The following is a 14,254-nucleotide window of genomic DNA, read 5'->3' as shown; positions in this document are numbered from 1 at the left end:
AAAAAAAAAAAAAAAAATGAAATGCAAAGAGACTCACAAAACCCCTCTCAAATACTTTGGCTTGAGACTGTAACAAGAACAACGAAATCCAAATTTCAAAATTGTAAACCTCACATACAAAGCGGATCCATTTACTGAAACTCTGAAGTAAACAAAATGGGAAAACCTTAAGCTTCAAAATGTACATATTCCATTTCTTTCACTGAGTTCTCTAGCTCCTAAGCTAAACCAACTAATCCAAAAAGGAACAAACTTGAACAAAAACACAAATCACACCTACCATTCAAAACAACGACAAAAACACAAATCCACCACAACCACATTCAACTCTTCTTTTATCATTTATATATATATATATATAAAGATGTTTGATTTAGTTACAGAACAGAACAAACCGAGTACATCAATATCAAGAAGGAAAAAAAAAATTGAAGAAAAGTAGAGAACAGAATAGATAGAGACCGGCGACAAGAGCTTGGGACGACAATGAGAGGGACTAGCGGTGAGAACTACGGCGACTGTGAGAGGTTGGGCAATTGGGCCGGTGATGAGATTGTGAATGAGCGAGCTTGGGACGGCAGCGAGAAGGACCGACTGTGAGCTACGGCGACGGTGAGGTGAGTGAGTGAGTGAGAGTGGCGAGACTGAACTGAAGGGATTGTGAGTGTGAGGTGGCTGAAGAGATTATGAGTGTGAGGTGAGGCAAAAATTTTAGGGTTATAACTATATATATATATATATATATATATATATAACCGGGTTATATTTGGGTCGGGTTTCGAGCCGAGTTTCAGGCTGAATTTTTTATAAAATCATGACCCGACCCTATTTTTTATTTGACCAATTAAAATTCGGTCTATTAAGGTCGGGCCAGACTGGATATCTACGAGTCGGATCTAAATTGTCATCCCTAACCATAAGTAACATTAAGGGTATGAATTTAATTTTAAAACTTTAAAGGGATAAACTCAAAATTGTCCCAAAAAGTTTAGATATAAATTGCAATAGCGTCTAAGAACAAACCAAATAGGACGGAGGAAGCAAAGAAATTTGACTACTATATAAAGCTGGTCAACAGTCTGGAAGGAACCTCAGAAGAAACTTCTTCTTCACCTCCCAAAACTTGAGTCTTAAGTCTTGAGTCTTCGCACCCCACATTTATACAGCACAAGTATCCAAGAGCTAAGCAAAACTAAAACCGTCTTCATTTTTTTTTTTTTTTTGGGGGCGAAATTACAGTTTTGTCCTCAACAATGTCGACCACCGCCGAATCCCTGACCGCCACGGTCCGGCCATGGCGCGACTTCCTGGACCCAACCTCCCTGAGCCTGCCGCCGTCTCTCTCCGACGCGACGAGCCGAGTCTCCCAAAACCTAAGCCACTTCTTCTCCAACTACGCCCTCGTCATCCTCCTCGTCCTCTTCCTCTCTCTCCTCTACCACCCTCTCTCCCTCATCGTCTTCCTCCTCATCTTCGCCGCCTGGCTCTTCCTCTTCTTCTCCCGCACCGAACCCCTCACCGTCTTCGGCCTCACCCTCGACCAACGACTCGTCTTCGGGGTTCTCGCCGTCGTAACCCTCGTCGCACTCATTTTCACTCAGGTCTGGCTCAACGTCGTCGTTTCGGTCCTCATCGGCGCCGCCTTGGTCTCTCTCCACGCCGCGCTTAGGGGCACCGACGATCTTGTGCGCGACTCTCCTTACGGGGCTTTGCTCCCGGATAGTCCAAGGGGAGCCTACACTGGTGTATGACTTTGAATCTTTGACCCTTTTGCGCTTTTATTTTTTTGGCTTACAATGAATTGAAATTCGAAAAATACACACGCTTTGGTGTTTTTATTTTCATTGTAGTATTGGGGGATTATGCTTTATAGTCTTGTCAATTTGTGTATGATAATTGGATTAATGCACGAGCTTTGCTTTGGCTCTTTTCTCATTGCTTCGTTATAATTTGTGCTAGGAGGATTGAAACAAAATGGGCTAGATTGGATTTATGCATCGAGGAATAGTGCTTGCCTTTCATGTGTTACTTGTGATTTATGCGTAATTTTGCACACAAATGCGTTCTTGATCATATTAAGCTCGTTTAGGGAGCTTGGTGATAGCTCTTACTTCTACTATTGAAAAGGAACCGTGTTTTGAATTTATCATAATTCCCATTTTCTAATCAAGTTTTATTGTTTAGCTTTGCTTCTCTTTTTAGTTGCGTTAGTCTAATTTGTACTCGGATTGAAACAAAATGGAATGGATCAGATTTCATGCCCTTAAATAATTAAATTGTGTTATTAGTAAAACTTTATGAGTGTATATGTCTGGCAATAAATTTTTCATTCGATATTTCTTATGCTATGCTTGTATGTGTGTGTGTTATAGGTGCGCTTGAGCTATCAAGATACATAATAGTTTGGTTGTTCAATAATTCTTGCCTTATATGTGTTACCATCCTTGTGATTTATGTGTTCTTGAATCTTGATCATATTAGATCATCTATGGAGCTTGGTGATAACTCTTACTTCCAGTATCAAAAAGGGATAGTATTTTGAATTTATCTTAATTCTCATATTCTAATCAAGTTATAGGTTCACCATTGTTTTTTACTTAACCATAAAGACTTATCAATTAAGGAATTAACAAGAAATATGACTTCGGATATAATAAAATGGAGGAAAAGTATACATGTGGCCAACCCAAACTAAATTTGGGATTAAGGCTTGTTTGTTGTTGTATAATAAATACACAAGAATTTCTTTTGGAAAACAGCTGCTATTTTTGTTTTTGTTTTATATTTTTTCAATGTGTATCTTGCCATGTCAATTTGGTACACAGCTCTCTATGTTGAAATTCTTCCAACTGAAGAAAAATAAACTGCAGAACTGGAGTTGGTTGACATTAATTGTCCCATAGTTTTTTCTTCCTCATTGGAGAAAATCATCATTCCATGGTACAAGTTCTTAATCTAGTAGTTGTGGTGTGGTGTCGTTCTTTTAAACTACCCGATTTTTAATGGGTTAGCATTATAGTTTATCAGTGTGGAATTTGTTTCTTTATGCCAAATGTGTTATTACTTATTGGGTTCTCTCTTGCAATTTAAACTTTAAAATTTCCTTCTGATAGTGATTGGCTTAGCAAACTAGCCCGAGATAGATACTTGTCTTTGAAGTGATCAGAATAGGGCACTACGATGTAATAATTCCTTTGCTTGAGAATTTAGACTCTTTAAATACTCCCTAACTGTGCTATGCACAATATTTGGTCTGCATAAGAGTCAAACTTTCCACCATTTATATTTTATGCAGACTGGACATGGATTGGAAACTATATACCCACATATGAATGGTCACTATGATATTTACAGACACAGCTACAAATATAATGTGCTGAAATTTTTCTGACAGTCTGCATCTTGCTGATGCATGGTGCCATGGTCTAAAATTAGTGATTAGTTTGATGCTTGCATCCGCCGTTCTTGTGAAATTATGTGATATATGTTTGCTCAGTGATTGTGATAATTTTAAGTGTTTTACTTGGTTAATTTTATTTGGCTTTTAGTAATTTCATTTTGATTGAAGTCTTGTCATACGTTTACTTTGCATTTTAAATGCATAGAATGTTTTGTTTAAAATTTAAAAAGACATTTTGTTTCCCATAGTGGAGGCCCTGAATAAAATGGATTTGTAAGCCTTCTATGATATCCATTCATCCTCCTAGATGATGGAAATAGACAAACCTTATGAGGTATCATAAATGCAATAGACTTAATCAAGTTTTAAGCACTCCAAAGTCCGAAATTATTCATATCTGTGACTCATGGATGCGTGCCCTTGCTTATAAAGAATAGATTTACATGTGATGAAAAGTTTGGAAGGTAGAATGTTGGTTGCTAATAACCGGCTTTAGCTTTCAGCTCTATCTTGTTAATACGTGTGTGTGTGTGTGTGTGTGTGTGTGTGTGTGTGTGTTCAAATTACATTCACAGTAACTTTCTAGATAAAGGGAGGGTTGATCTTAATTTTTTAGGTTGCCTTTTAGCCTTACCTGAGTTTTATTTTTTTGAAGGGGGTGGGGGAAAAAATATCAATGAGAGAGCCTTTCTTGGTCCATACTCAATGGTACTTGACTTGGTCTTTGTTGTTCAGATTTGTCTTGGCTTCTCAAGAGTCAAGAATACTCATTAACATGTAAATAAATTGCTTAACTAACTAAAATACTAAATGCAATGGCCTTAGGGGTGAGGAACATGTATCTCGATGGTGTTTTATTATGGTAATTGTGGAAGAAGCAAGGGTAATGAAAGTCTCAAATGACTCCCAAGAGTTATTGCCGGAAAGGATCCCTGTAGTGATAGACTGCAATTCTTGCAATCATTTCATTGAAGGATTTTAAACTATGCAAGAAAATTTTGCACCTAGAAAGGCTAGAATTCAAATATAATGAAGGGTTTAACTTAGGTACAATTGTAAGTGTGAATTGTTTTGATAATTCAATAGTTATAACGAGAGATGGTGGATTTGAACTTTGGATGTCTTTCCAAGGAGGTGCCAACTAGTTAAGTTACAAGGCTGTTAGCGTTGCATTGAATGTCATTGTCTTTGAAAAAGATAATACTACTTGTGTTTTATTGTAACTATGTATGTATTTGAATGTAATTGGGAACGCCTAAGGATTTGCAAGATTGCTGAGTACGGCTCCCCCGACCCTGCAGTGTTCAGCGCTGAATACCTTTTTTTTTTTAATGTCATTGCTCTACTCTTTATTCATATTTTGTAGAGAGCATTCATATATTACATGAAATAAAAAAATAACTAGTAGTGGTCTGGGAGGAGGCTTAAGCGTTTTTGTTTATTTATTTTGCGAAAAGAGAGGAGCCTTAAGTTGTGTTGCTGTTAAATGATCATGGATAAACAGCTTGGGAAATTGTCTAGTCAGGCTAGTCCATTTTTAGCATGAAGAGAATTACTATTCAGTTTTCAGTGTACAAAAAAAAAAAAAAAAAAAAAAAAAAAAAGGGATATGGTATGCATATACTCGAAAATGTAGTACCACTAATAATTTGGAATGAATGCTACTGGCCTAAAATCATAAATCCTACGCCAAATGTTCTGGTTCTCATTTGAAAATGACCAGGAATCAATCATAACAATCTCACTGTTGCTGCGTTGGTGCTGTATGCTATCGCTATGTTCAGCAACGTATAAATACATTGATACTAAAATATATACTTGACAACATGCAATGGCTATAGGTTAGCTTTCAATTTAGTTGTCCTCTAACCTTAACTATAATTTGATTTTAAAATGTCTTTTTAATAGATGGAAAATAAAAACATAACAAATAAATTCATGAAACCAATTACCAATAACATGTTAATGTTATGGAGCATATAGCATGAATTTCATTTATCACGTTTGTATTTTTCTATCCATCAAATGGCAATACAATTTTTTTGGAACAATTTTTTAAGTATAGAAGTCAAAGTGAAACAATTTGAATTATAATGACAATTTTGAAATAAATGTCAAAAGTCGAGATTCAATTACACAATTTTATCTAAAATATTCTGCCCTAAAGATAAGAGGAGAGAAAGAAACAAAGTGACTTATCCATACAAAGTTGAAAATCCCAAGAATTGAAAGAGATTGAAAAATGTGTATATATTATTCATTTTTTTGTCCATATCGGAGGATTATATGGTTCTTGGTCTAATGGCTAGGGCGCTATATCTATGCTATCCTTATCAATTGTTCCTTCAATACTATTTGATCCTGGACACATTTCCTACCAAATAAGACTTGCCTGAAAAAAAAAAAAAAAAAATTGTGCATTGCTTAAGAGTTGTGATTGTCCTTCATCCATAATATAAACTAGCATCACATCTTATATTACTTCATTTAAGTATGAGCAAGTTTTATAAAGCAAGAAAAACTCCTATAGTGAAAGCGCATATATATCCACACAGCATGTATATGCATGCCTGAACGCAATAAAACAGAAGGGATATTAAGATTTTCCATGCAAATGCATGCTGGGAAGCTTTGTGCTGCCTCAGATTGCGTAGGCTGAGATAATTGTTAGGATACAGCTGACTCAAAGCATCATTGAAACATGTTCATTTTAGCTGGGCCTTTCGACAATAAGACAGAACCATCACAAAATTCTTCGCAGAGCTGCCCACAGATGTATTTATTCCTTCTGATGATGGTGCTGTCTGCAACCATAAATCTACCAAGTTGTGAAGTTGCAGTGTAGAAATCACAGGCTGACCCCGCAGCAAGATCTCCACCTGTAAGAAAATTTTCCTTTCAGCAAACAAATCCCCATCCACAATTCCATGTTTCATATGGTGGCCACATAGAGAAACAGCTCAGTGTTAAATCATATATATAACCCAAGGACAGAAAAAACTAGGCAAAGATAAAGTTACCTCAGCCTCACTAGCAAGATGCAGTTTTTGCGCAAGATACTTTTTGATAAATGAAACGGGTAAACTACCATCCCTGTGACAATTCGAAGAACAAATCAGTAAAATTGGGAGTATTTTCTCAACGAAATTACAGGAGTCATCTATGCTAAGAATTCCAGTAAAAATTATTTTAAAGAGTGCTCTCAAATTATGTTGATGCAGAGCCCAACAAAGGCAAAAGGCACATATATATATATATATATATGCAGCACCCAGCACCAACCGCACTAATTAAATGAACACAAATGCATCAGTGTCACCTGTAACTCTTAATCATATAGGAACTTTCATGAAAACAGTGATATTTATAATATATTGAAATTCATACATTTAGGCATATTGCCTTTCCCATTTTCAATACATGATGATTCCATCATATTCTCCATGGCACTAAAAAGGCATTAATTGATCCCTCTTGGTTACCCATTAAAGGTAATAGAACTATTAACAAAGATGATAATTAGGATCATTTTAGGATTTCATACAAACAAATCATTCAAGCTTTGGAACATCATACATTATTATGGATCCAATTTCGTATTAACTCTAAAAATGAGAACTTTTTTTATTGATGAAAGAATTATCAACAAAATCTAATGCAAGAACTGTTTAATTTCAACAATACAAAAAGATGAGACTTTTTAAATAATGAAAAAGTTATTCAGAAACATGCAAGATCGCATACTCCAAGAAAGAAAATTAAAAAGAAGCAAAATGTCTAGAAGGGAGCTTTAGTTCTATAGAAACAAATATAAGTTGGATCATCCTGTCAACAATTTTTTAATAATTCAATAGTTACAAGGGGGGAGGGAGAATTTGAACCTTGGATGTTTTCATGAGAAACACCAGAGGTACCAGTAATGTCATATGATTTCTATGGAGTATTATGGATATATAATCTCTCATCATAAGATGCTGGTCTATTTAAATTTTTACAACATTTAAAGGCACAAACCTGGACTCATTATGAAATACTATAGAATCTGATGCAGACAATAAAGATGAGTTGAGTAAAAACAAGATTAAATATGCAAAGATCTAAGAATTGTGGCCCAGTTTTGATACATGGTCTTCTTGGCACCTTTCATAGGTTAATTTAGTCATTATCAAGTCTTAGTTATAAGTTTTGTCGGTTAGAAAGCTGTTGGTTTAGTTTTTAAAAAGTATTAAACAAATAGAGATAGTTTGGTAATTTCAGGATTTCCGGGAATGGGCTGTATGGGCTATCCTAGAGGCCCATTACTCTTTTCTTGTGTTTGAGTTCTTTTCCTATTTGGTTTAGAAATTCTGAAGTACTTTTTGTTTGTTATTAGTAATCCTAGTCATTCTAGGAATAGTCTATTTAATGCACAATACACTATCAGTAGATTACCATACAGAGTTAATTAGTGAATTTAAGGGTCAATTGCAATTGTCTTAAAAAGAAAAGAAAAAAAATGCAAACCAATTTTCTAATTTCACCAGGGCCCCCCTCATACTATCAGCAAACAGAAAGGTTTTGATACTACAGAAATTCAGAAAGATATGTGCTCCTCGGCCACCAATGTTTGTCCTAGTTTATTTTATTGACTGCATGTCATTATTTTGTAATACCAATATATTTCAGTTCAAAATAACACATTTTTATAGCTGTGAAAGGAAGCAGACAGAAAGGGATCATCAAAAAGCCTTGATAATTGTATGTCTTATGAGTGTCTGATCTTTGTTTATGTAACAAACAATTATAAAGCATGCAATGTGATATGGTAACCTCATTTCAAATTTATTACCATATAATATGTTCCACAAAAATAAAAACATACTGCATTAGTGTGCATGCAGGGGTTAGCTTGGGATACACATGGCCTTAGGTGAAGTTAAAGTCAGTTAATTTTGTAGTATTTAAGCCGAACACTAAGTCTGTAAAGTTCGTCCTTAGTCTACCTAGTGGGTAAACAGCTAGGGTGCTTCAGTTCAACCTGATGTTTGCAGCCTAAGTAACACAGACTAATAAGTGAGCTAACAAGGGACACTGAAATTACAGAAATTCTTGTTTCCACCCAAAAAAAATGTAAAGAAAGGAATATTCAATTGGAAAAGTTGTAGGTATATAAAATCTGTCTTAGAAAGCATAATATTTCCATCAGCTGAATTATCCTATACCTTACATGGGTAGATCACTGCACTGTACAAATTTGTGCATATTTCAATAATATAGAGAGTATGGAGCTGATCACCCTGTTTCTATCACATTTCTATATTTAGGTGGCTTAGAAAGTAGTCAAGTCTCAACTCATCACCCTAGACAAAAAGATGTTATCTACATTTTAATCAAATTCTAGTATGGAAGCTTCATTTTAGTCAAGCACATTTTTACGGTCTTTCTGCTTATGTCTTAGGTTTTATACTAAATAATATGTTTTTACTTTTCCTTTTCTTGATCAGAAAGTTCCACCTTCATATGTTCAAAGTTGTTATGTCTTAGGTTCAGCAATTGGTTGATAAGGTGTTGCAAGATTATAAAAATCCATGATATTAAATTTTCTCTATTGGAATTGACAAATTATGTTTATGTAGAATTACTTGATATTCCTTGTCCAAAGAGGGAAACAAAATTCCAGACTACTAAATATGTATCTGAGAAAGTACTACAAAAATTCTATAGAAATGCTCATTTTCTAATCTGACATTTTTCCCTAAATAAATCTTCATTTGCACTGTATTAAGTTTTTAAAAGAATGTGACAAAAAAGTAGTCAGTCAAAACCTTGCACCTATCAATCAACCGAAAAAAAAATTAAGAAAAATGATAAGACACACCCCATGCTCCAAATAAGGCGTCATCAACTTGGACTAGAGCATATTAAGAGTAACATAACAATAACATTCTAATATTTCATAAATACCAAAATACCTCTGAACTTATACCAAAACGGACAAACATGGTGTAGAGAATGACTTCAACCACAAATTTTTTTATTTGTCATAACTAAAATGGACAAGAATAAACAAACCAATAATAAAAGTGGACAGCAGGAAGTGGGGTTAATGAAACTCACTTAACCCTCAAGTAGCAAGAGGATATCTGTGGCAATGGTGCATCTTGTCCCCTGAAATCATTAAGCACAAAATCAGAACTCAGTAATTGAGATAGGATAGAATAACTCTTTGATGGTGAATTATTTTATTACACCAAAGAATAAAAAGCTCACTGATCATTAGAAGTGACTAATGAGAACCAAATTGGACTAAATCTTCTGTCACGTTTACTATTTGCTTTAACCATGGTTTGTGCTGGCAACTTCAATCCCTTAGAGACAGCTCTTCTTTGTCGAACACCTTGCACCTTTCTAGGTTTCCTTGAACCTGACGGTGTAGGAGTCGAGCCATTTTCATCTCCATGGCCTTTTAATTTATTACCATGTTCCTTAATTTTGGTTTTAGGTACGTGCGCTTCATTGTCATGGCCATCAGACAGCACTGGTTTGTCCATGGGCCCATGCCTGGTCAACTTAATAGGCCTTGTTTTGCTTGCAGCTTCCACCAGGTCATTCAAGGGTTTCCACATGTCAGTTTTCCCTTCACATGGTTTAGCATGGTCCTCTGTATCTTTATTAGACATATGTTGCTTAGACTCAGTATTAGAAGAATTCTGCACCACATAGATAATTATCAAGGAAATTGCTATAAATTAAAGGCATACTAATGTCCATAATAATATACAGACAACCAAACTATCGGAAATTTTCCTTTTTCCTTTTTAATAAAATATATAGGGAAAAAATAAATAAATTTGAGTAAGCTCAAGTAAAAAAAAGCTTTGATCCTTTACCTGCTTTCCATTTTGTGGAATTTCACATAGAGTCTCAAGTGAGCTTAAATTTACAGGGGAATCCTCCATTGTCTTATCATCTTCCACTTCATTAACAGGCCTGTCAACAGAATGAGGGGATTCCTGTAGAGAATGACGCTTTCTTGCAGCACTTTTCATTCTTCTTCCAGACAGACCAGACTGGGCTGATACGCTTGGTGTACTGACCCCCAATGAAGACAGAGATCTCTCTTTCCTTTTGCCTAGCAATGGAACTAAGGGCACAGCTTCAGGTGCCACGGCCTTTTTTATTTTTAAAGGGAAGAGTTTAGCCCTTAAATCTTGCACATTGTGGTCTGCCCTGTAGTTTAGCACAAAATTGAAGCAACTTAAAACAAAATTAAACAACTTCTCCAGTCAATTTTATGAATACACCTTTAATTTTTATTGTTTCTTTTAATTTAAAAAGATATAATTTATCAAAAATCACTTTTTAAATGTGACATTGTAAGTCAGGAAACTGAACAACATCCTCTGGCATAGAAGGGGCTACATGCAGTACCCATGCACACACAAACATGCACACACAGAGTTGAGAAACCAAAGACCCTGCATTAAGTGGGGGAGGGGGACTATTCAGGCTAGTCTTGGTCTCATGATCATCAAAATTGCAATCATTAAGATCTATGATTGCTGCTATATATAACTTTATTTTTAATTTAAAAGTTAAACGATTATGCATCAGAATAGCCCCCAAGAAGACCATGAATTTTGTAAAATCATGGCAGTACTTTATGCAACAATACATCAAACAAATTCAAATTAAATGAAAACAATTCCTTAAGGTAATCAAAATGGGACTACTGGTTCATACAATCCAAAAATAACTGAAATGGGCTATACCACCAACCATCCTGTGAATGGAATTACATTTGGACAAATTAGCTCTACCAAACTAATTGATCAACAGTTGAATAGCCTGCCCAACTTCCAAAAGTGACTAATTTTTCCTTTCTAACATAAAAGCATGTTTCCTACTACAGTAATATGTCATTTAGAGTAGACCAAAAAACTTTCCCCACTGGAATTACTACATCCTCCACACAGAAACATAAAATAAACAAGCAACCTTATAAATCACAACAACGTGGTGTGTCATTGAATCAAAATGTACCATTCCTTTGGCTTTGCAATTGCTGTCTACAATTCTTCTGGCTTGGCAAGCACAGAAACGAAAGGAAGGAGTTAATTCCATGAAACACATTTTATTAAAAGAGCCAAATAATTCTTTGCTTTAGCAAAGATGGCATAATTTTAACAGAGTATGCAAGTTAAATTCATCTTTTCCACATCTATTGGTGGAAAGAAATATAAAGAGGGTCAAATTTATGGTCGAACTGAGTTTAAATGTTTGAATAGCAAAGAGAATTCTCATTCAAATATCTGAAATATATTTTGTTTACATAACAATTTTACATTAATGAACTATGTAATTGCAACATTCCACAGCCGAAATATGCCTAAACCACATGGAGGTATCATGTAGTTTCCTATAAGTTTTACCCAGAGGGAACATGAATCGTGCATTTTGATGCTTCCAACTAAAACGTATCTATGCAATATTCTTACATTAAGCAAAAATTTAATTACAACTTTAAGCATACAATCTATCACATCTTTTGGACACATGTAACACAATAAACACTAAAAAATAACTGAAAGAAGTTATAGATATGACAATCATCAGTTCACTCATTCCATGTTAAATATGCCCAATAGTCGCTAGTAAGTAAATTAAAGGTTGAGTTCCTTGCTAGTGGTTGAGCAAAATGTGAATCACATATAATGCTGGAATGATAAGAAAAAATATCACTTTGGCATCCGTAGAGTTACCATATTTATAAAGCAAGTCTGAAATTTGTAAATTTCCAAAATCATAGGAGCAATGATGATGAAATACCTTAGTTTCTCTAGTGGAGAGCAACCTAAATCTATTTTGCACACTGGACAGGAGTTCACTTCCTCATCTGTTAACTTCTCATATATGCATCCCCTGCAAACTGTTTTCAAATTTATAAATAACAATAATTATATTTTGTTTGATAATGGATACTTCATAAGCATTCATGCAACTTGCAATGCACATGATACTGAAAGGAAATACAGTCTTTGATGCAGTCTATATGCGTCAATCAAATTTTTTTTCAAGGAAACAAAAATTAATTAGATGGAAAATAAGGAAATTATTTTTGTTACATGCAAGAACTAGAAATTTAATTTTTTGAGAAGTCTCAATAAAATTTCTTATGTTACACAGCCGCAAACAATCCAGCCATAGGAAGTGTATTGCTTTGAAGCACTTCCATTCATAAGACCAAACTATTTAAAAACACCAAATTTTTCCAAAAATAGAACGTAGCGAACAAACTTTATGGTTATAATGCAAATCATACTATTCATCAAAATAATATAAACGCATCAAATTATCAAAATTGCCCCTTGTTTTAGTATACAAAGGATTATATCTCAAAGCTAGAGTCTAATAATTTACTAGGATTACTAACATGAAGAGCATTATTCAAATTGATAACAATAAACCAACATGACAAAAATGCAAATTGAGGCAGACCCAGTTCATAAAAACGAAAATTACAAAATACCCAGATCACAAAAGAACACAGAGAACGTAAACTACAAAGAACCGAGACGAAAGGAACGAATACACCACGTAAAATCACATACAGAAAATCAGAAATTGGAGGGACACAGCGTGAGAAACAGAGAGAGATTGAGAGGGAGAGAAGCACTCACAGGTGTGGAGGCACTCAGATATGGTGGTGGCGTCAATGAAAAGCTTATTGCATAAAGGACAAGTCATGCATGCCGCTAGCTTCTCTCTCTGCACCTTCGCTACTTCTCTCTCGCTTGTCATCATCTTCTTCTTCATCTTCTTCTTCTTCTTGCTCTTCTTCTTGTTCTTGTTCTTCCTCCGACACTGACACGCCCACAGAGAAAAACAAACAAAAGGAACACAATTAATTAATCAAGCAGCTTTCTTGTTCACGTACCCACATGGTGCATGTCACCAATACGCTACAAATCTTGAACTATTTTGCCGTGGTTCTTGACGAGAAAGACCACGGCAATCACGAAGAATAATCAATCGTGCAACAACACAATGATTGGTAATTTTGGGTGACTCTGTTTCGTTTTCTTAACGACAAGGAAAAGAAGAGAGAAAGAGTGAGATTTTGGAGTATTCGACGTGGGTCTTGTACGATTTGGACAACAGCAAAGGGGTTGATCATTGATCAGTTCGAGGTTCAATAGTTCGAAACCATATTCACCCACCCAAACAGCATGAAAAATAGTTTATATGTTTTCTGTGCGTGTTGTGTGTGAGAGTTACGAGAAGTACAAAAGTGAGTTCGGGAGCGAGAGATATATATATATATATATATGTAAAGGGATTGGGACTACAGTGCGCTGATGGGTGATTTAGTGTCAACCTGCGCACCCTTTAACCCCAAGTTTTCAGTTTTTTTTTTTTCCCTGTGTGCCACTGACCAGTGTGTTTTTAACGAGGGTTTGTTTTTTGTTTTGGTAAATCCCATTAACCTAAAGATTGGGTTAATACCAAATTGGTTTAAAAATTTTTAAAACCAACTAATTTGGTCCTTCAGAGAGAGAGAAAAAAAAAAAGTCTAACAGTGTTTATTGTTTAAGAGCTAAATTGGGTTTAGGTCTTAAAGGACTAAATTAGTCAGTTTCAAAATCTTTTGAACTTAATTAACATTATCTCAAAAAAGGTGAATAGAATTTACCCTTTGTTTTTTTAGCAGGCTGCGCACATTAGCGGAGAACATGTGCTGGTCACGTGATCAGTGTGTTTGGGAATTTTTCGCAAAGTCAAAGAGGATTGAATGTGCCAAGTGGGATGGTGGGATCTAAAATCAAGAACTTGGGATAGTGTGTGGATCCCACACCCACAATGTTCATGATTGCT

At 35.2% G+C, this 14,254-nt stretch overlaps 2 protein-coding genes across 3 annotated transcripts; one reads left to right on the top strand and one right to left on the bottom strand.

The window, feature by feature from the left end:
• The first annotated feature begins 1,033 nt into the window (after positions 1-1,033).
• On the top strand, positions 1,034-4,813 carry LOC112004724 (PRA1 family protein D). 2 transcript variants are annotated; one of them, XM_024036961.2, is made up of 3 exons: positions 1,034-1,745; positions 4,056-4,108; positions 4,226-4,813. In XM_024036961.2, the coding sequence occupies exons 1-3, from the start codon at positions 1,254-1,256 to the stop codon at positions 4,380-4,382; spliced, it is 702 nt and encodes a 233-aa protein (XP_023892729.2). In that variant the 5' UTR covers positions 1,034-1,253; the 3' UTR covers positions 4,383-4,813. The 2 variants fall into 2 exon arrangements, with proteins under 2 accessions (XP_023892729.2, XP_065628194.1); XM_065772122.1 differs by lacking the exons at positions 4,056-4,108; positions 4,226-4,813 and adding an exon at positions 1,960-2,183 and having other exon boundaries at positions 1,040-1,745.
• A 993-nt stretch (positions 4,814-5,806) lies between these two features.
• LOC112004742 (E3 ubiquitin protein ligase DRIP2) lies at positions 5,807-13,672 on the bottom strand. The gene is made up of 7 exons (XM_065772123.1): positions 13,060-13,672; positions 12,209-12,308; positions 10,270-10,609; positions 9,650-10,089; positions 9,497-9,547; positions 6,421-6,493; positions 5,807-6,279 (listed from the first exon to the last, which is right to left on the bottom strand). The coding sequence occupies exons 1-7, from the start codon at positions 13,193-13,195 to the stop codon at positions 6,106-6,108; spliced, it is 1,314 nt and encodes a 437-aa protein (XP_065628195.1). The 5' UTR covers positions 13,196-13,672; the 3' UTR covers positions 5,807-6,105.
• Positions 13,673-14,254: the final 582 nt, after the last annotated feature.

Source organism: Quercus suber, unplaced genomic scaffold (genome assembly GCF_002906115.3).
Source record: "Quercus suber isolate HL8 unplaced genomic scaffold, Cork oak 2.0 scaffold_54, whole genome shotgun sequence".
NCBI classification, from domain to species: Eukaryota; Viridiplantae; Streptophyta; class Magnoliopsida; order Fagales; family Fagaceae; genus Quercus; species Quercus suber.
Note: the sequence above shows the minus strand (reverse complement) of the source record. Positions and strands in the feature narration are given on the sequence as shown.